Here is a 20,257-nt window from a genome sequence, read left to right as displayed (position 1 = left end):
TCTGAGGAGATGTTCGGTGTGAAGGGTAGGAGAAGTGTTTATGAGCAGTGATTACAATTTAAGTGCAACGAAAGTGGTGATTCAAATCAACGACAGCGTAACAACGTGGTAGTGATAACGTATGCGATAAGCTGCTTCGGGTCGTTCCTTCAACGTGCATCTTAACACGAGCACATGTAGCTTGCGATTACTTGATGAAATTGGCCAAACAACGTCATATATAGGCATTTTAGTGTCGAGTAGGATTACCCATGAGACAAACACTTGCGAAGTTGTGCGAGAAACAAAGAAGAAAGTGGCGTTTAGAGTCAAATTCCTAGGGAAGGCAGCAGCATAAGCACAGATCACAATTATACACAGAGTGAAAACAGACAACGACAAGGCAAACAAGTAGCTCTGAGTGTGATATGTGTAAGATGTTTAGGACCTTCCTAACTGTGATTTCTTTGCCACGAGATGCAATAGGATATCCATTCAAAATAAAATAATGTAGTAGGCAAATGACAGAGGAAACAAGTCGCGCTGAGTAAAAAATAGACAGGATGTGCACAGCAGCGATAGGGGTAAGTGTATTTCTTCGCACAAAATGGCGCAGCAATGATAAGCAGCAAAGACAGGCAACGAAGAGAAGACGTGGTGTTTCTATAATGCGAAATGACCTCCTCCTGATAAACTAATGAGAGGCAGCACTGAGTAATTGAGGGCAATGACCAAGTTGCCATTCAGAAATATGGTAAGCTGTAGCTACACAATATGATAGCCATTCTTCAACGATTACATGCTAATTGAAGTTAAGAGGGATGTAACAAACTTGTTTATCGAGTATACGCTGGCTTCCAGACTTACTGCAAAGCATTCCTAAATACACACTGACTGTTCTTCAATCAACAACTAAAATAGCTGTTCTACTGCAAATTCAAGAAACTGGACAATGATTTGACCCCGTTAAAACAATTGTTCGGCGGCTTTTTCCATCAGGAGACGCCGCCGTTTTCTTTCCACTTTCAAAACTTTTCCACAGTTTGGATTTTATTCTACAATCAATGCCGCGCATGCCTGTTATACTAAATTAAGTAATACCTGTTTTGCAGCCGGCTTCAGACATTTCGTTATAAAGAGAAAGGAAATGGCAAAATGGAGTAACTTCGCCGTTTAACGCACCGTTAATCTTGCGCGGCATCTTTTTCAATTGCGGAAAAGTTAGGAACAAAAATTGTACTTCTAGTAAACAACACCTCAAGGTTAGGCTGAGTCAACTCCAGCAAAATGAAATCCAGATTTCTCGTGCAAATTCCAAAACAAATTCTGGGCTAGACTTTCGATGCCATGTAGTTCTTGGCCAAGGTTATTGGCGGTAATATCTCTTATTTACGAGACCACTGCTTACCTTGTTCTTCAAGTTCCTTCTTTAGTTGGTCTTGCTTTCTTTCCAGTTCATTCTTTTCATTCTCTAGGTTCTCAACCGTTTTCCTCATAACGATCAACTCGTCTTCAGCGTCACTAAGATCATGTTGAAGAGCATCTTGTTTCTCCTCCAAGGTTTTGTTATCGTCCACTGAAGCTTGAAGCTTTTGGTTAACCTCAGAGAGCTCCTCAGCGTGCAACACCTGATTCGAACAATAAGATTAAAAACTTTAAAACTGGATTTTATCAACTACACTGACAAGACAAAATCGCTATTTATTTATTTATTTATTTATTTATTTATTTATCTGTTTATTCATTTATTTATTCTGTTACCTTCAGCTGCTCTGCCTCTGCATCCTTCTCTGCAAGAGAACTCTGCAACTTGCTCATCTCTTCTTTCTTTGCTGCTCGTTCCTCTTTCAGCCTTTTCTTTAGATTAGCAATAAGCTTGTTTCTGTCAGTAATTGACTTGTCATACTCTTCTTGCCCTACGCTAGCCTGCAGGCGGGAATCCAACTCTACTTTCTCCTGCTCACGCTTTTCAATCTCCAGTTGAAGATTCTGCAAATCAAGCAGAACTTCTTGCCATTTCAGGTCCTTCTGCTCTCCCTCACTCTCCAAGTCAACAACTTTGCTTCTTAGAGCCTCCATCTCATCATCTTTCGTTTTGACGTTTTCCCGTACTTGATCCAACGCGGCTGAAAGTTGTTCAGATGTTTGCATTTGAAGTTCTAGTTGAGACTGAAGTTCCCTTATACTTTCTTCTTTCTCTTTCTGGTCGTTATCCAATTGGCATCTAAGCTCCTGTACTGCCCTTTCCTTTTCTTCTTCGTAAGTCTGAAGCTTTTGCAGTGTTTCTTCCTTCTCTTTCTGAGCGTCTTCCAGTTGATACTGCAGATTCTGAAGGGCTTCATTCTTCTCTTTCTGGGCATTTGTCAACTTTAACCTGAATTCTGCGGTGTGTTTCTTGTTTAAGTCAATCTTCTCTCTTATTTTGTCCTTCAGCTTAGCAATCACACCATCTTTATGCGCCTTGGTCTCTTCCAACTGCTTTGTAAGTTGTTCAGTGACCTGAGCCTTCTCGAGATCTTTGGCCAATGCCACTTCCTCCACTTTTTTGCTCACAGCATCTTCAAAGTTGTCCCTCATCTGCACAAGCTCGTCTTCTTTTTTAGGCCATCTCTCTTCCAATTCACTACCAGTAACTCCTTGTGATTCCCCTTTAGAACTGTTAGCTTCAGCAAGTTGTTGTTTGACACTGTCTAACTCTTTCTCCTGATCGCTAAACTCTTCCTTTAAGCTCTCCAATTCAGATGTCACCCAGTCGTGTTGCACCATCAATTCATTCAGTCTTTCCTTTGTACTGGTAAGCTCTGCTTCTGCAGCATGTCTTGTTTCTGTTGCATCGTTTAACTCTGATTTAAGCTCTGTGAGCTCCGCCGTTAGGTTTACCTTTTCTTGCTGAAGCTGTTCTATTTTACTATCAGATTGTCTTCCTTGAGATGGAAGGACCGCAGTTTCGTCAGAAGAAGAGCCCAAAGGAAGCTCCCACTGAGGGGCTATTTCTGACAATCCCACTTCCTGAGGTATGATCTTTTCAGCTTGAGTTTGCTTTGTACTTAATATCTCGTCCTTAAGCGTTTGCACTTTTGCTTCACTGTCGTGTAGTTGTTGTTTTGTTTTTTCTAACTCTGCAACACTCTGTTCGTGCTCAGATGTTAATACAGCTAACCTATCCTTTGCATTGAGAATTTCCAGCTCTAAAGAGGCCTTTTCTGCAGACACCAGACTTAGTTTGGCGTTCGTCTCGTCCAAAAGAGTCTCAAAATTATCCCTTTCCTGTTTAGCAGCAATGAAGAAAGTTTCTTGTTCTTTCAACTTATCAGCCATCTGTTCAGCCGCTAATAACGTTTCATTATTTTTGTCAAGTTCCTCGTTGAGTTCTAGAAGTTTTTGTTCTTGCTCTTTACAAAGAGAATCTAACCTGTTAAGTTCGCCAGTTGTTTCCTCCAGTTCTTTGTAAAGCTGCTGCTCCTTACCTAACATTTCCTCAACGACTGCTTTTAGCTCAGAGTTGTCTTTTTCAGCGCTACTAATGCTCTCATTCTTTGACGTGAGCTCTTCCTTAAAGCTATCCCTTTCTATTCTTAGAGCGTCCAATTCCCGGTTAGAAGAACTCAACGTATCCTTGAGATCAGACAATTCAGATTTTAATGCCGTTTTATCTTGCCAAACTTGCTGCAGCCTGGAATTAATATCACTAAGTTCAGCCTGCAGACTACTAGTAGTTTCGTCCGCTTGCCCAATTGACGTTTCTAATTCACTCTCGTGCCTAGTAAGTTCCGCTAGCCTGCTATTTGCTGCAAAGAGTGCTTTTGTGTTTTCTGACAATAAATTGGTAAGTTCGACAGCTTCCTGATCTCTTTCGCTCAATAATTCCTCCTGTTGTTTTAGTTCCTCTTGGAGCTCAACCACTTTCGTTGCCTTAGCCTGGATTTCCTTTCTCAACTCTTCTTCGTTCTGAGATGCAGTGACACCTTCTTTTATAACATTCGTAAGTTCAGAAACCTCCGCTTGAAGTGACTCCATCAGGGTATCTCTCAAGTTCAAATCATCTTTGGTTCTTTCTAAATCTTCCTTAACATTCTCGTACTCTGATAATAAATCGCTATACTTTGCTGCACCTTCCGAGAGTTCATTCTTTAACGACACGTTTTCAGCTGAAGTTGTCTCCAGCTTCGCTAACAACTCATCTTTTTCTTGCTCAAACTTAGACTTGTATTCGTTCAATACGTCTTTTCTACTTGCCTTAACTAGTTCCTCTTCCTTGGCTAACAGCTTCACTTCTAACTGTTCTATCTGTTCCTCAGAAGACTTGTTAAGATCCTCATTGACGCGCTTTAAGTGCTCCACTATGTTCCGAAGGTCATCAACTTCTTTCTCTTTTGAATTAAACAGCTCTTTCAAGTTGACCAAATCAGAATTTAGGCTCACACTTTCAGATTGAACCAGAGACTCCTCCTCCTTAACGCGATGAGCAGACTCTTCCATTACCATCTCTTTATCTTCAGTTTTACTGAGCTGAGAAGCAAGTTCGTCACGTTCTTGCTGAAAGGAATCTAGCGCTGCTTGAAGCTCCCTTACCTTTGAGACCAATACCTCCTTTTCCTCACTGCCCAACTGTACGACCTCTTCCACCTGTCCAAGTTTATTTTCTAAGTGCTGTATTTCCTGATTCTTGGTATGTAGCTGATTTTTGTATTCGATCAACTGTGCTAGGCATGTTTCCATAGTTTCCTTTTCATCCAAGAAAATTTCCTTCTCTTTCCTCAGCTCATCTAACTCCTTTTTGAAACTTACGTTCTCAGCGGCCAAAGTGTCATGGGACTTTTTCAGTGCCTGTGCTTTCTTCCTCAAAACAGCGAACTTGCCTTCTTTTGCTGCAAGCTGACTTTTCACGTCCTCGAGCTGCGCATTTGTCTCGTTCAGACTCGTGTCAAGGTTTTCAAGGCTCGTGCTCTTCTCATTAAAACTAGTTTCTAAAGCAAGTAGCTCCTCCTCTTTCCCGGAGAGCTGGTCGCGAAGGGCATTCATTTCTTCATTCCAATCACTATAGCGGGAATCAAAGTAGAAACTTTGGTCGTTCAGATTATCATTAAGTGTGCTGATCTCCGCCTCTCTTTCACCTAATGTCTGCCGCAAGTCACTTACTATAGAAGTCGTCTCTGCCAAACGACACTCGAGCTGATCAACACTTGATTTCTGTTCAGCATAACGTGCTTCCCACTGGTTGAGTTCTTCTTCCTTGTGCTGAAGTGTTTCTCGAAGCTCGTTTACTTGGGAAGAGTTTTCAGCAACGTTAGTACGCGACTGCTCAAAGTCGGCAACTTGCTGATCCAGCATCGATTGCAACTTGTTGACTGCATCTTCTTTTGCTACAATTAAATCCTGCAATTCTTTCACTTGGGTCGCTACTTCGTTATAGGCCACATTCAGCTGCTCAAGACTGGAAACTTTCCTTTCAAGATTAGATTGTAACATTTCGATCTCATTATCTTTTGTATGGAGCACCTCCTGGAATTCAGAAAGTTGCTGGCCGGTTTCTTCGAGCTTTTCAGTGACCTCCTTAAAGCTGGAAGTCTTCTCCTTAAGTTCGGTGGTGAGAATTACCACTTCTTCTTCTTTGTCTTTAAGAGCTGCTTGAAGATTTTGCAACCTAGATGTTGCCTCATCAAAGCTTGTGTTTAGTTCATTCACGGTGGCCAAATGTTCTTCCATTTCCGATTGCAGAGAAACATTCTCGGTTTCTTTCGATGTAATGACCTCCTCAAGTCTAGACACCTCAGAATTGTGTGAGGCTTCAAGTTCGCTGTACTTTGCCTCCTCCGCTTCTAAACTGGCTTTAAGAGAATTGATTTCACCTTGTTTATCTCTTAACGACCTGTTGAGGTCTTGCAGCTGCGAGCTCTGATCAGTTAACTGAGATGTGAGCTCTTGAAAGCTGGAGCCGTGGTCTTCCATGCTGCTTCTAAGTACGTGCAACTCTCTCTCCTTAGTTGCGAGCAGATCGTGCAAATCTTTCATTTGAGAACCAGCTTCTGTGAAACTCGACATCAGTTGTTCGTGCTTCAGACCGAGAGCTGCAAGCTGGCTCTCAAGTGAGCAAATTTTTCCATCTCTCTCCATTATGCCTTCTCCAAGTTGTTTCACCTGGATATTAGCCTCATCTAGATTTGAACTCAGCTGTTGAAAGCTTTTCTCACGTTCTTCTAGGCTGTTCTTGAGAGTCGCCAATTCCTTGTCTCGTACGCTGAGCAATTCTTGTTCTTCTTTAATCTGGCCGTCTTTCTCTGAGCAATGCGAGACCAGTTTTTCAATACGTGTATCCTTTTCTTCCAAGCTAACCTGGATTGTGCCTATCTCTCTTTCTTTATCGATCAACGAATCTTGTAGCTGCTTCAGTTGGTTGTCCGATTCCGCAGAGCTTTGGTTCAGTTTTTCATACTGCAGTCCCTGTTCTTCTAAAGCCGTTTTAAGCGTTTTCAGTTCTACATCTTTTGACGCACAATTTCCCTCAAGTTCACCGATCCTCGCAACTGCCTCATTATACCTTGTATTCATTTCCTTACTTGTGGCTTTCTGTTCAACTAATTCTGACCTAATTGCATTGACCTCGTCTTCTTTTACAACAAGTGCCTCTTGCAAATCATCAAGCCGTGACGCACTTTCAGATACCACTTTCGTCAACTCTTTATAACTAAGAGCTTGTTCGTCAAAGCTCTGTTGCATAGCCTTTAGTTGCGATTCCTTAGCCTGCACAACGTCTTCAAGCCCTTTTACTTGAGAGCTAGACTCAATCAAACTTGTGCTTAGATGTTCGAAACTCAAGTCTTTTCCATCCGAGTCTGCTCTAAGCTGAACAATTTCAGATTCCTTCTCCTCGATAATCTCCCGGAGGTTTTGAATCTCATCAACAAATTCGCCATGTTTCGAATGCAAGGACTCGATTTCACTAGCTTGAGAGCCCCTATTATCTTGTAACGCCTTTAATTCTTCTTCCTTGTTTGCTAAACGACTTTGCATTTCATTGACTGTAGAACAAACATCCGTATAACTTCCCTTGAGCTGCTCTAAGCTTGCCTCTCGCTCACTTAATTCTTTCTCCAGCCTCTCCACATCAGCTTCTTTGGCAGCCAGTTGCTCTTGAAGTTGTTGTACTTGGGTGGTCGTCTCGGTGAAGCTGGCATTTAACATCTCAAAACCAGAGCTATTATCCATCAACTCTCGCTGTAAATTGCTTATTTCGTTATCTTTTCCCTCCAGAACTTTGCTATGGTCTTCTACGCTTTGTTGAAGTTGAAGCTTCAAGGAATCAACAGCTGTCGCATTTTTTCCAAGATCCTCTTGCAGATTTTTCACGTTCTGCGCATGTTTCGCGCATTCCTCTTGACTCAATTCAAGCTGGTTGAGTAGACCTAAGGGAAACATTCCAAACTGGTGAGTCATGGCAAAAGCAAAACTGCAGAGCGACATGCATATTTCTACTGAAAATGACAAGCACGGAATCAGGCCTGCGAGGACTGATAGCGGAGTTCTCTCGAGCTAGCAGCGCTTGCAGCGGAGCACCATGGGTAAGAAACTTTGGTTATCTAAACATCCAAGAAATTTTGGTTCTGACAAAAGCGTCCGTTCGTACGTCCGCCCCTCATGTTAGCGGACGTGAAATGTCTTACTAGCTTAAAACTACAAGACCAATTTCAACTGAAGCACACATTTCAAGACCGCGGTATGGCCAGTACCGACTATGCCATGCTGGTGAGCCCCAATAAGGGCGAAACAGCTGTCCATGGCTGCCACTGCCCAGGTGATACGGCTGTGCGCATGCGTTAGGAAAGAAATTTTGGTTCTGACAAAAGCGTCCGTTCATACGTCCGCCCCTTATGTTAGCGGATGTGAAATGTCTTACTAGCTTAAAATTCCTGGACCAATTTCAACTGAAGCACACGTATCAACTCCGCCGTATGGCCAGTACTGGCTATGTCATGTTGATAAGCCCCAATAAGGGCCAAACAGCTGTCTATGGCTACCACTGCTCTGGTGATATGGTTGCGCGCATACGTTAAGTACTGTCCATAACGCGGAGTTGGTACGTGAGCTTCAGCTCTGAAATTGGTATTGCTTAAAAGTCCAAGGCATATACAAACTGGGTTTAATTTGATATTCTATCCCTGTTATCATCAAATGACAACTGTCAAAGTAGGGTATCTGCTTACCAGTGTCACATGACTTTATCGTGGGCTCATTTTTACAGGTCACTAAGGTGACGTGTTTTTTAAAGTTCTCAGCTGACCAGTTATGGTATTAAAGTGATCGCACGCTCAGGAAACTACTTCAGAAAGACATTTCTTAAAAGTTCCATCGAGAGCTTCGCTTTTGACCTATGCTAAATCTCTATATTAAAGCTTATAGCTCATTTCCAAGATTGCAGGTGAAAAGAAAAGCAGACAAAAAAAAAATTAAGCCTCACTGGGCCCGCGCTGGAGGAGGTTGCATCGATCGCGAGACACTGAGAAAATCGTAAAAGACTGAAAAGGCATTTAAAATATCCGTGAGAGATAACAGTAATAAACATAATTAACTTACAACAAAAATTGCCTTTTGTCTATGACCAAAGATTAAAGAAAATAGCTTTGGTGCTCTGGTCTAGACATAAACTGAAAACGTTACGTCAGGACACGCAACTAAGACACTGTTCTGTAAAAGCCTGAAAATGAGCTCTGCTATCAGTGCGAGGTTAAAAATTAAGTCCTCACGAAGTCATTTCGATAATCTACGTTCTCTTCCCACCTTGCTTTCCCTTTTCTTTCAGCCACTTTTTTCTCCTCAAACTCGTTCTAGAGATAGTACCATTCACTCAAGTTACGTACAAATTAGACAATATGCTATGAACAGCCACAGATCAGTCGTTACTAACCTGCAGAGTTTTCTTTCTCTTCTGCAATGAGTTGTTTCAAGGAGCCAATTTCAGACTGCAACTCTTTCTGCAAACGAAATCGAATATTTGTTACAAGGGGCGGACTACCCTAGCGATCAATAAGAGTAAAATTATCAAAGAATGGAATATCTGAGCAAACAGAATTGAAATTTAGAAGTGTTGGTTTTTAAGGAGAGGGGAAAACCGGAGTACCCGGAGAAAAACTTCTCGGAGCAAGGGAGAGAATCAACAACAAACTCAACCCACATATGATATGGTGTCGACGCTAGGATTGGAACCCGGGCCACAATGGTGGGAGGCGAGTGTTCTCACCACTGCACCACCCTTGTTCCCCAAAGGGATAAACTACGTTGATACAGTCACTGATACGTAAAATGGCCATTAAACAACACGGGAAAAGACATAAATTTATTCTCAAAGGTGTGACCAAATCATAATCAGTTTCTTTTAACCCTTTAAGCCCCCCACTATCAACACAAATTCTAAACTTTCTGTAAGTCAAACTGTTTTAAAAGGGACAGTGTCACGCAGGTCGAACTTCGCTAACCCACGCTTCTTACAAGCGGACACCTTCCGCAAGAGGACACTTGCTTGTAGTCCCGCCAACAAACAAAAATTGTATTTTAAACCTCCGTTAAGCTGACACTCTTCTTAAATGGAGACTGTTTCTGGTCCTAAGGGTATTTACTTGGGTTGGCAAGGAAGCCCAAAGAAACCATGAGAAGAAAGAAGGAGAAGAAAAGGGGGTGCGGGAGAGAAATAGTGAGAAGGTACTATTTATGTAAGAGGGGTATTTCTTTTACTCGTTATTAAAAGTTTCCTCGACTTTACTTGAGAATCCAACTGAACCGTTTCTGTCAATGGGATTCCCTTATTCATTATCTTACAATGGCTATACCACAGTTTGGTTAAAGAACGGAAAGAAGAGTTGGCCTTCACCTCATCTTCTGAAACATAAACTTCTTTATGCTGTAGCATTGTTTTAAACAGATGAAGATTCTGTTGTTGCTGGGCGACTTTCGTCTCCAGGTACGTTATGCGTTCATCTTTGGAGAAAAGCTGAAATGTTGGATTCTGTGATCAGAATTTACTTTTCATGGTCGTCTGATTGAGCATATTATAATACGTCAGTTATTAAGAACCTAGTTTAAGACGTTGGTTCGAATGCTGTCGGAAACTAAAGTTTTTAAGTTTTTAATTTTATTACTTTTTTAAAATTTCTATTTTGGTCTCTTTCTGTTCCATATATGCCTCACGACGATTTAAATACTACAACTTTTTAAACTGCAGAGCAAGTTTAATCTATTATTCTTGTAATGTTACAAGGAAAAAAGAAAATAACAACAGTTTTCTGAACAAAGATTTCATTGGAGAACTCAAAAAAACCGTTTTTACGTTTTCAAGATTTTTTAAGCTTCTAAGCAACAGAACTTCATTTCAGTCGTCTGGATAGGAAGAGCCAACTCTGTTAAGCAGTTAAAACGCAATAACTCAAATGTTCTCCTTCAAGTGATAAAAAATTTGATTTTTAGTAAGTACAAAAAACTCTCAGTAGTCCTCATCTCTTCAGATTGTTTTAAATCATCTAGACTCATTACATAGAGCACACAGATTATAATCACATCAGTAAGACTTCCAGTTAACACCTCTGGCTCTGGTTTGAAAAGTACTATACAATGGCACTCATTTAAATACTAGCCATATGCACTGCACACACAGGGAACCAGGCCAAATAAGGGAATATTATTTTAGTACAAATACAGACTAAGAAAACGGCCAACATTTTGCAATCCCCTGTGAAATGACAACTGATAAATGAATAAATTCCATACTGTTGACATGTCACTACCAGGGTGCAAATAAAGTCAGTTTTACAGCCTGCTATTCGGGCAAGCTGTAGTAGCATGTATTAGCCCACAAGACATTTCAACTAGCCCCAAAACCCTTTTTAGTTAGCAGGATTGATTACAGTCCATCAGCAAACAAAAATCACTAGCCTGATAGCAAAATCCACTAGCCCCGGGCTATTGGACACTACTTTCTTTGCACGCTGGTCACTACCCAGATTTGGGTAGTGCTTCTGACTGGTTGTGCCATGAGGGAAAATAATAATTATCATTAAGTGATTATTGCTTTGACCAATCAGAAGCGCTTTCCAGATCTGGTTAGGGACATGTCATCAATATGGAATTTCTGCGCTCGTTCCTCAGATACCATTTCACAGGGAAACCAGTGATGGTGTCACAAAACCTTGGCTATTTTCTCTTGCTAATAAAAATACAGCGTACAACTTACTTTCTCATTCAAGGGAGCTTGCTTCATTTGTTCTTTCAAATTTGCCACTACTGATTGCTCCAGCTCTAGGGATGTTCTGATTATTATTATCAAAAAAGAAAAGTACAAGAGAGAAAAGAAAAGGAATATATATATATTATATAAGGGACAAGTAACAAGTGAACTTTTTCAACACAGAACCAAACAGAATCACCATAAAAACATAAAATGTCTGTTAACTTAAGAAAATAAATGTATGGCTATGAGCTTGAGTGTTGATGAGACAGACCACACATCCCCCCATAGAACATGAACTTATTGTAAAGCACTCATATAAAAGTCAGTCAGGCAGTCAGCTGGTCAGCTACACTGTAGTCGGTCAGTCAGTCAGTTAGTCAGTTATTTAGTCAATCTGTCAGTCAGTCAATAAGTTACAGTAAGTCAGCCTGTCAGTAAGTTAGTCAGTCAGTCTGCCAGCCAGTCAGTCAGTCAGTCTGGTGTTTAGTTTGTTAGTGAGCTGGTGAGTCAGTCATCCAGCCATACAGTTTGTCATTCAGTCAGTCAGCCAGCCACTCACTCAGTCAGCCATACAGTTTGACAGTTTGAAAGTCTGTCACAATCAAAGCCATGGGATATCAGGTTCTTCAAGAAGCTCTAGGTTTCCTATACACTTCTCAAGCTATTCTTCTTCAACTACATGTACATTATATGTTCCTGCCTAGTAGAAGGTCAGGATAGTCCTTCCATAGAACACCAACGTGCAAAACACAAACTAGAGATATTTAGCAACCATTCATAAAGAAAAAGTTCCTACAACAATGCAGTTCAAGTTAACCAAATAAGTCTCTGTTGTAAGTTATTTTTCTGCATGTACAGTAAGTCAAAATAATTATTAGTCATTACAAAGTATTATTCTTTACCTGAGCATTTCATTTTCTTCCTGCAAAGCTTCCACATGCATCATTAATGACTCTTCTGCCATATGCTTAGCATGTTCAGCATCTTCATCTGAGCTAATCTCCTCTGCCTTTTTCTGTTGTTGCTCCTTTTCGGCCTCCAACATTTCTTCTAATTCTTCCACCTTGCTCTGCAATGAGTCACGTTCCTAGAATTCAAAAAAAAAAAAAAGCAAAGGAAAATTCTGATAAGAATTAAAATGGCTATTGAAAACAAACCATTTAGCTGTTGAATATTATTTTAACATATTTCACTTATATGTAAGAAAATACACAGCAGAGGTTATATCACCAAGTTTGACATTTAAAGCTTTGTAAGGCCTTTAAGCCCTATAATACAGTCAAATATCAATAGTTAATTTCTCATTGTTGCCCCTATATGTTTCCTAAAGAAGAAACAGGGAGACGTTGTTGTTACCTCTTGTGTGATCATGTTCTTAATTCTCATCACTTATCTGTTTTAATAAAGAATTTTAATCTGTTTTAATAAAGAACTGATAATTTATTACAAGAAAAATGAGACCTTGATCACTTTAAGGGCTTAAAGAGCTAAAAACACAGTACGTGGAATTTAAGAAGAAAACATTTAGAGCAGAGCAAATAGAAACAAAACAAGTAAAAAGTAAAAAAAACATTTTTTTTGTATAATACAGCAGTGCTAACACAGAGCCGGTCATGGGTTTGAATCCCATTGAACCCCTGAAATAATTATTTTTCAGGTTAGGTTGCAATTGCGTAAATTGCTTTTACAATGGAAAGATCTTATATTCATTTACATAAATACAGTACCTTAGTTATGAGATCAAGTCTTCTTTCCATGCAGTATCTTTCCTCTTCAAGTATTTTCATAACATTAACAAAACCTGATTCCTCTGATGTGGACCCTACAATAGTTGACACTGTGCCACTGCCTTCTAACTCCTCTTCTGGCTCGCCATCATCTATTTATGATCAGAAGGAGAAGTAAAGGACACATACACATAAATATTTTATTACAGTTATTCTAGGTTGATGTTATTTTAAAAAGGCTCAGCCCTGGTGGATAAAAACACCCATCTCGATCTGCAGAATTCTTCATATCCTACTCAGCCTCATTCAATAAATTATTGCTATTATTGTACCATCAAATTCTCATCAAATTCTTCTATTCATGCAACACTTACAGGTATAAGTTCTATGAAAGAAGACTGAAACTACTATGGGGTGAAATGGCATTTCAAAAGCGCAGATGACAGATACAGATAATGGATGAACATTAGGATTATTTAGTTTTTACTGTACTTGTAAAATGAAAACGCCATCACAAAATTTGTTGATAATGCTCCCATAGATTTTGCTTAAACTTCACAAACACTGAGGTGGCTATTGGAGGAAAAAGCTCCCTTAAACGATTTTGGAGGAAAAGTTCCCAGTGTCCGGAAATACAGCTGCAAGTAAAATAGGTACATGTAATTGCATCACTGTATTGCTGACAACTCTGATAACATTGTAACCCTGATCATAACAATTTTTCATCCTTATCTAATGCAGCTGGGGTGGTAATTTTTTCCAAATCTTTGTTAATGACAACATAGTTTATGCTCAAACTTGGGAGGTATTGAGCATGCAAAACCCCATTGGGCCACCTTAAAAGCCAAATGTCTTTGTTAAGTCATTTCTTCTCCAATTAGTTTTTAGTTAACACAAAAGACTGACACAAATCTCTTCACAAGAGATCCAGGACATCCACTGTGTATGTAACCTTATTTTATTTGTTTTTCCCTACAATATTTAGCTTAAAAATGTACCCAATTTTTGGTTTTTTGACAAAACTGGATTCTTCAAACCACTATAAGAATAATTATTTTGTTTACCTTGCTCAAAGGAAGATTTTTTATCCAGGGCAGCTAATACTCCTTTTTTGTCAGTTGACCTTACAAACTCCTCCAGTGCTTGCTCTAATTCCAGTCTTTTTGTCTCAGCTGCTTCTTTTTCTTCTTCAAGTTGTCCTAGTTTCTTTTGAATGGCCAACTTCTCTTCTCTTTCATGCAGAAGATGCAGTTCAGCCTAAATTGGAAAGTATTATTTCTTGCTACACCAAATTATAGTAATAACATACAGGTATATGTAAAATATCATGGATAATAATTCTCTACAATTGACAACAGTGTAGTGTAGGTTCTTTTGTTTTAACTTTGACCAGTCGATTGTTTTCTAAGCATTTTGCTCAAGAGTTAGTTATCGGGTTGAACTTACAGTAGCTTAAATTGTTCCGGGACAAAAATCCCAACATGCCTTTCATTATGCTGAAGTGGGTGCAGATGAAACATGAAAAATGTGACCATTGTGATGGTACATATATCTATAGGATGCAATGCTCTCAAGATTTTCTGTTCAGTTGGTTTATAATCTCAGTGTATAGAGTCTTTCATCCATCCATTCCATTTAGACCTACCCCCAAGACAATAAACATCTTTCATAACTATTTTCAAAGGGTTTTGACAGACTGTAAATAGCAAAATCATTCAAATAATTACATAGCAGCCCCTTTGCCGTAAAGGTACTCAAGTCTTGCCACAGAGAGATGCAATACCACGATTATTTGTTTACTGTTTACAAATGTATGTACCTCTTGCACATCCTTGGAGAGTTTCTCCTTTTCATTCTGCAGGCTTGTCATCTTAGCTTTAGCCTGAAGTTTTAGTTTCCCAAGCTTAGCATTCAAATCACGAACCTCCTTCTCTTTTACCTCAATCTCAGCCTTAGCTGCACCCAGCTCCTCTGCAATTTTATTGTTCTGATCAAGATAACTTTGCAGCTGATCGCGAAGAGCTTTTTCACTATCCTGAAAAGCTTGCTTTTCATCCCTGAACTGTTGTTCCTTTTCTGCATCAAGAAGCAGTAGCCGCTCTGTGACATTTTCTTTGGATTCGAGCCCAGCAAGACTCTCTCTTAATGTAGCAACAGTTCTCTGCAAGTCATCATTAATCTTGACTTGTGATTGCAAGTTCACTTCTTTTTCACTCAGTTCAGTCTCATGTTTTTCTTTGATCTCTGTAAGTTCCTTCTCTTTTGCTCCTATAGTATCTTGGAGCCCTTTTACCTCTAATGTTTTATCATCAATAGACTTTTTTAAAGAATCAATCTCACTCTGTTTGTCTACTGAATCCTTCTCCAATGCATTAATCTTCTGATTCTGACTGCTGATGGTCTCTTCTCGTTCCTTTATTTTTTCTTCAAGTAGAGCCACTACTTTATCACTGTGAGAGGGTGGCGAAGCCCCCTCACTGCTCAAGTTTTTTTCTTGCATAGCTCTTTTAAGGACTTGGATAGCTTCATCTTTTGACTAAACAGAAACAATGATAAAAGTAAATTAATATCTGCTTCTGTCACTCATTCAATTGCATGTACACGTACAATGTTCCATTTTTAAAACACCAGTGAAACTTGATGTGAGCTTTCGCATAAAAAATGATATGTTTACGGTACACATAAACATAACATGTTATTACGCGGGATGACGTAGAGAGCCAGCATCTAAAATTTGGTCAAATTTCATTTTCATCGTAGTCACAAATTGGCAGGTTTTTTTTAAGCCTTCCTGCATCCCAAGCCTGTCAGGAAAAGTTGTGCGATTTTATTGGCTGCAACTTCAAATCACATGCAAGTCAGGTTGGTTTGAACACAAACAGACAAAATATATTTTTAAACTTTTCAAATGGCAACATTTTCTCAGTCAGGAACAGCGGCATAAATTTATTTGAAATCACCTCAATGATCTGTGTCTTTTCCTCCAACCTCTCCCTAAGATCATGTTCAGTAGTTTTGTACACTTGCTCAGCTTCAGCAAACTCAGCAGCAAGAAGTTTTTCTTTTTCCTGAACATGACGCTGTAGCTTCGAGACAGTTTCTTTGTGTTGCTCCTCAATTTCATGGATATGTCGTAACAGTGAGGCCTTCTCTTGCTCCAACTAAAATGAGAAAAGAGCAAAATAGCTGATCTGAATAGCAAGCTCTTTCAGTGTGCTTGCCTGGATGTCTGAACAGCTTAACCAAAGTTTATCTATTGTAACTTCAGGTGATATTAGTAATCACAGGTTAATAAAAGACAGTCAAGATTCAATTTGAGATATCACATAGTTTTGATCTATCACCTGGATTTAACATGAAAATGAGGTGAGCAGTAAGGTAGTATCAGAAAAGGGTTCTTAAAGGATTACAGCTGCATTAAGAGTCCATTTAAAAGGACACAAAGAAATTTTACCATTTTTTATTCTAATTTTTATTTTAAAGTTTTTTTTTCATTATTTTTCTATCATAATAGATCGAACATTTTTTAATACATTTTACTGCAAGGTTTTTCTTATCAATATTTTTATTTTTATTGATGATCAGCACAGCACTAAGAAACTATGTAGAATTCATTGTGAACCATGCCCCAGTTGGTCAAAAGGAGGTTACTAGTCTATCACTGATCAGGGCTGTCTTTAAGAGGCGGGGGCCGGGGATTTTCCCCTGCCTACTTTGAACATGGCCCCCACTGACAAAAAATAGAAGAAAAATAGAACCAAAAGAAACCCTTACAGACTGTGGCTGTTTGATTTCCTGTCTACTTGTTGTATTTACCTGGCAACTTGAAATCTTAGTGACAACCCTGACTAATGGTCTATGGTAGACTTGCAGAGGCTAACTTCATGTACATGTAACTAGGCGAATGTGACTAAAACGTTAACAAGTGGCTTAACTTACAGTCAACTCTCTCTAAGACGGACACCTTTGGGACCGGCACTAGCTGTCCATCTTAAAGAGAAGTCCATCTTATAGAGAGTCAAATTGAGGGAGGAAAGAAAGGCAGGGACCAACTCTAGGTGTCCATTTTACAGAGGTGACTGTCCGTCTTATAGAGGTGTCCGTTAAGAGAGAGTCAACTGTATTTGCAATGAACAATGTAAAAATTTCTTTGCTCATACCTTTTCAGCTGCAGCAATCATTTCACTTTTCTCCTCCAATTCTTTCTTGACAGAAATGACTTCCCTCTTAGCTCTCTCTGCCTCATCAACAGCTTTCTCAACCCTTTCATTCATTGCATCTAGTTGTTCCCTTAATGTACCAACAAGTTCGTCAGCGCCACTATCAAGATTCTTCATGGCTTTGAGCTGGTCAATCACTTGATCTCGGCTTTCAATAAGCCTTTTTTGAGCATCAAGCCGATCCATTAATCCTTCAATTGTTTTGTTTCTATCTTCCAGCAGCTGTTTGCTTTCTTCAAGTTTAAGTTGGAAGCCTTCAGCAGTTTTGATCTTGACCGCTAGTTCATGCATTACTTTCTCCTCATTATCTCGTCCCTGCTGTTCCAGTTGCCGTACCAAGGATTCACTTTCATGGAGTCGCTTCTCGAGACCTTCAATTACACTGTCTTTTTTGGCAAGAAGTGCTTGAATCTGTTGGATGTTTTGAGTTGGGTTGCTCTGAAAAAACAAAACAAAACAAAACAAATAAACAAACAAAAACAGAAAAAATTACCATAAACATAATCAAGGCTTAGGACGAAGGACAAAATACTCTTTACTTAAGAGAGGAACCCCATAGCTAAGAAAATTTGGTTATCGATTCATCTGACTGTACGTCCACCTTTCCCCCTTTCCATCTGCACCACAGGGTAACCAATGCAAAATCTCACACTTACTAGCTAGTGTGAAAGCCTGCAACCTGATATCGCACATCCATGTGGTGGTCAATTATTGACAGCTGTCAAAACAGGGTTACCACTGACCAGAATCACATGACCGTATCATGGGCTCGCTTTTAGGAATCGAAGCAATCTTTGTACAAGGTGAATATGGTTAAATCAATTGTTAAATCAAAATGGTTGATAAATTGTGGTGTTCATTCTGGACATTTTACAGAGTTAACTCTTAACGGAGCTCATTCACCATGGGATGAACTCAATTTCTTCCGGGGCTAACTTGAAGGGGGCTATCTAGCTATGGGCTGAAAACACTGGCTTCTGCAGTAGATACAGTTGATCATGTTAATGACAAGCCTTTTGCACTTACAGCATCCTGAACTTCAGATGAGAGCTCAGCAGACTCCAGTGATGGCCCTGCTCTAACAGTTTCTCGTAACTGAACAAGTTCCTCCTAGATATACAAGTAGAAGAACAGAGCAATGATTTATCCAGTTGATCACTATCAAACCCACAGCATTTAGATTTAGAACACTGCAACCACGTTGAAATAAATACGGATAAGCAACACCACAGATCTTGGCTTCAAGTTGGAGCTGTAAGAGGTCAGTCACTACCCGAGGTATTCCTGATTCCTAATGGTTCTTAAAGAGAGTCAGATAAGCAAGGTGCTGTGAGGCCATAGAGGCCTTTGGGACTTCATCCTTCTTTCGCGAAAGCTAGGGTAAAATCATTAATTTGTAGATTGATCTCAAAGGCCACACTTACTTTGTCAGCTCAGATTTCAAGGATAACCACTAAATATATATGAGGGAATTATTTAAACACGGATTTTTTTAAAAAGGAAAACACTGTTACAATATTTGTCCATAAAGTATCTATTTGACATAAATACTGCTGGAGAACCAATATCTTGCTCTCAGCAGGTAACAAGGCAAGATGTAAACACTTGTCGATCCTTACCTCCTTTTGTCGCAATAACTTCTGGAATTCACGATTTATTTCTTCATTTCTCTTCTCTGACTCACTCAACGATCTCCTAAGATCTGCGATCACGTCTTTGTCCTTGAAACAAATATTCAACCATTGAAACACATGAGAAACCAACAATCGGTGAATAACAACATCTTATCTAATGAATGGTTCCGAACCTTCCTCGGCGGCGAACTTTCGGCTGTAGCTTCGATGTCATCTTCTGGATTCTCACCCAATGACTCCTCCAGTTTCTCCTGCACGGCTTGCGCCATGGAGGAGATTCTTCCCCACATATTGGAGGTGTAACGCTTTTTTTAAGCGCTAGATTAACGTGTCATTTGAAGTATATCGTTCTTCCTCAGCTGAAGCATTTCTTACAAACTTCTTTCCAAACTACACGTCAGCTGCCGGCTGGGCTGCTCAGCTCAGTCCCAGTCCCATGATCACATCACCCCGCGCGTTCGAGCGTAAGCTTTAGGCATTTTGTCCCGGTTTTTATCTCCCATAATAGTATATTTTGTTTCTGAAATGTTAACTGTCGGACTTATCTTCAGCTATCCTGTGTGGCCGAAGCGTAAAAAATAGGAAGGAGAAAGATGGGTCTAGCGCCGGCTCGAGGCTTTTCGGCTTTCGACCGGCTTGTCGGCTTGCGCGTCGCGGAAGTAAATAATTAGGAGCGACGACTGGAACCCACTGAGATGGAAGTAATTCAGGGCAAGAGCCATAATAGGCCTATTATGGCTCTTGTTCAGGGTTATTCAAGAGAAAATTCAGGAGAGGAGACTGAAAATTAGTGCACCAAGCTTTAAGGGAAGTGCACGCAAGACAGAAGTTAACCCTAAATTGCTCTTTCGACGTAAAGCAAATTCGGTGCCGTCGTGTTCTGAAGTAAGGCCATAGACCTGTTTTGAGCCTTCTCAGCCATATCAGGTAATTCAAAGGGAAGAAAACACTTTTGTTGATTGTATTTAATATGTTCTCTTAAACTCATTTGATGCACTTGGGCGCCTGCGTAGCAACATAAACTCACAGGCAGGAGAAAGGTCCTAGCTTATTCTAGCAAATCTTCTGAAATGAATCAATATCAAATTTAAATTCTCATTTTTTCTCAGGACGCGCTTTAGCCTGAGTAGCAAGCGTTTCCGTGCGGTTTAGGAACAAAGAAGGAGGAACGAGAGTCAAACATTGCGAGAAAAATGGCTCTTTTGGCTCTTGTTTCATTTCTCGCGCGGCCGAAACCAAGAATCCCGCTCCTCGGTCTTTCTTTGCTCCGAAACCAAACGGAAACGCTTGCTACGCAGGCTAGACGCACTTCGGAGCTTGAATTTATGCAAAATACTGTAGCAATTTTAATTCTCTCGTCGTACAGGCTAGGCCTCTTTCATGCACTTTGCATTTTGTATTCCTTTATGAGGGTTTTTCGCATACTACACTTACTGCTTAGAAATGTTAAAAGATAACGGAACAATTGACTCAAACACAAGA

At 39.9% G+C, this 20,257-nt stretch overlaps 1 protein-coding gene across 2 annotated transcripts in view; it reads right to left on the bottom strand.

Moving 5' to 3' along the window:
* LOC140933624 (uncharacterized) overlaps positions 1-19,184 on the bottom strand; it is a 33,077-nt gene extending 13,893 nt beyond the window's left edge. Inside the window, exons 1-14 of one of the 2 annotated variants that reach the window (XM_073383230.1) lie at positions 18,949-19,184; positions 18,761-18,862; positions 18,168-18,251; positions 17,082-17,579; positions 15,882-16,082; positions 14,741-15,457; positions 13,986-14,178; positions 12,922-13,073; positions 12,097-12,281; positions 11,198-11,273; positions 9,842-9,961; positions 8,882-8,948; positions 1,741-7,382; positions 1,388-1,607 (exon numbers count right to left, since the gene is read on the bottom strand). In XM_073383230.1, the coding sequence (XP_073239331.1) occupies positions 1,388-1,607; positions 1,741-7,382; positions 8,882-8,948; positions 9,842-9,961; positions 11,198-11,273; positions 12,097-12,281; positions 12,922-13,073; positions 13,986-14,178; positions 14,741-15,457; positions 15,882-16,082; positions 17,082-17,579; positions 18,168-18,251; positions 18,761-18,862; positions 18,949-19,065 (8,374 nt within the window). In that variant the 5' untranslated portion in view covers positions 19,066-19,184. Of the gene's footprint in view, positions 1-1,387; positions 1,608-1,740; positions 7,383-8,881; positions 8,949-9,841; positions 9,962-11,197; positions 11,274-12,096; positions 12,282-12,921; positions 13,074-13,985; positions 14,179-14,740; positions 15,458-15,881; positions 16,129-17,081; positions 17,580-18,167; positions 18,252-18,760; positions 18,863-18,948 lie in introns of those variants that run through there. The other variant, XM_073383229.1, reaches the window with a different exon arrangement.
* Between the last annotated feature and the right edge of the window lie 1,073 nt (positions 19,185-20,257).

Source organism: Porites lutea, chromosome 4 (assembly GCF_958299795.1).
Source record: "Porites lutea chromosome 4, jaPorLute2.1, whole genome shotgun sequence".
NCBI lineage: Eukaryota > Metazoa > Cnidaria > Anthozoa > Scleractinia > Poritidae > Porites > Porites lutea.
The sequence above is the reverse complement of the archived record's forward strand: the minus strand, read 5'-3'. Positions and strand labels throughout refer to the sequence as shown.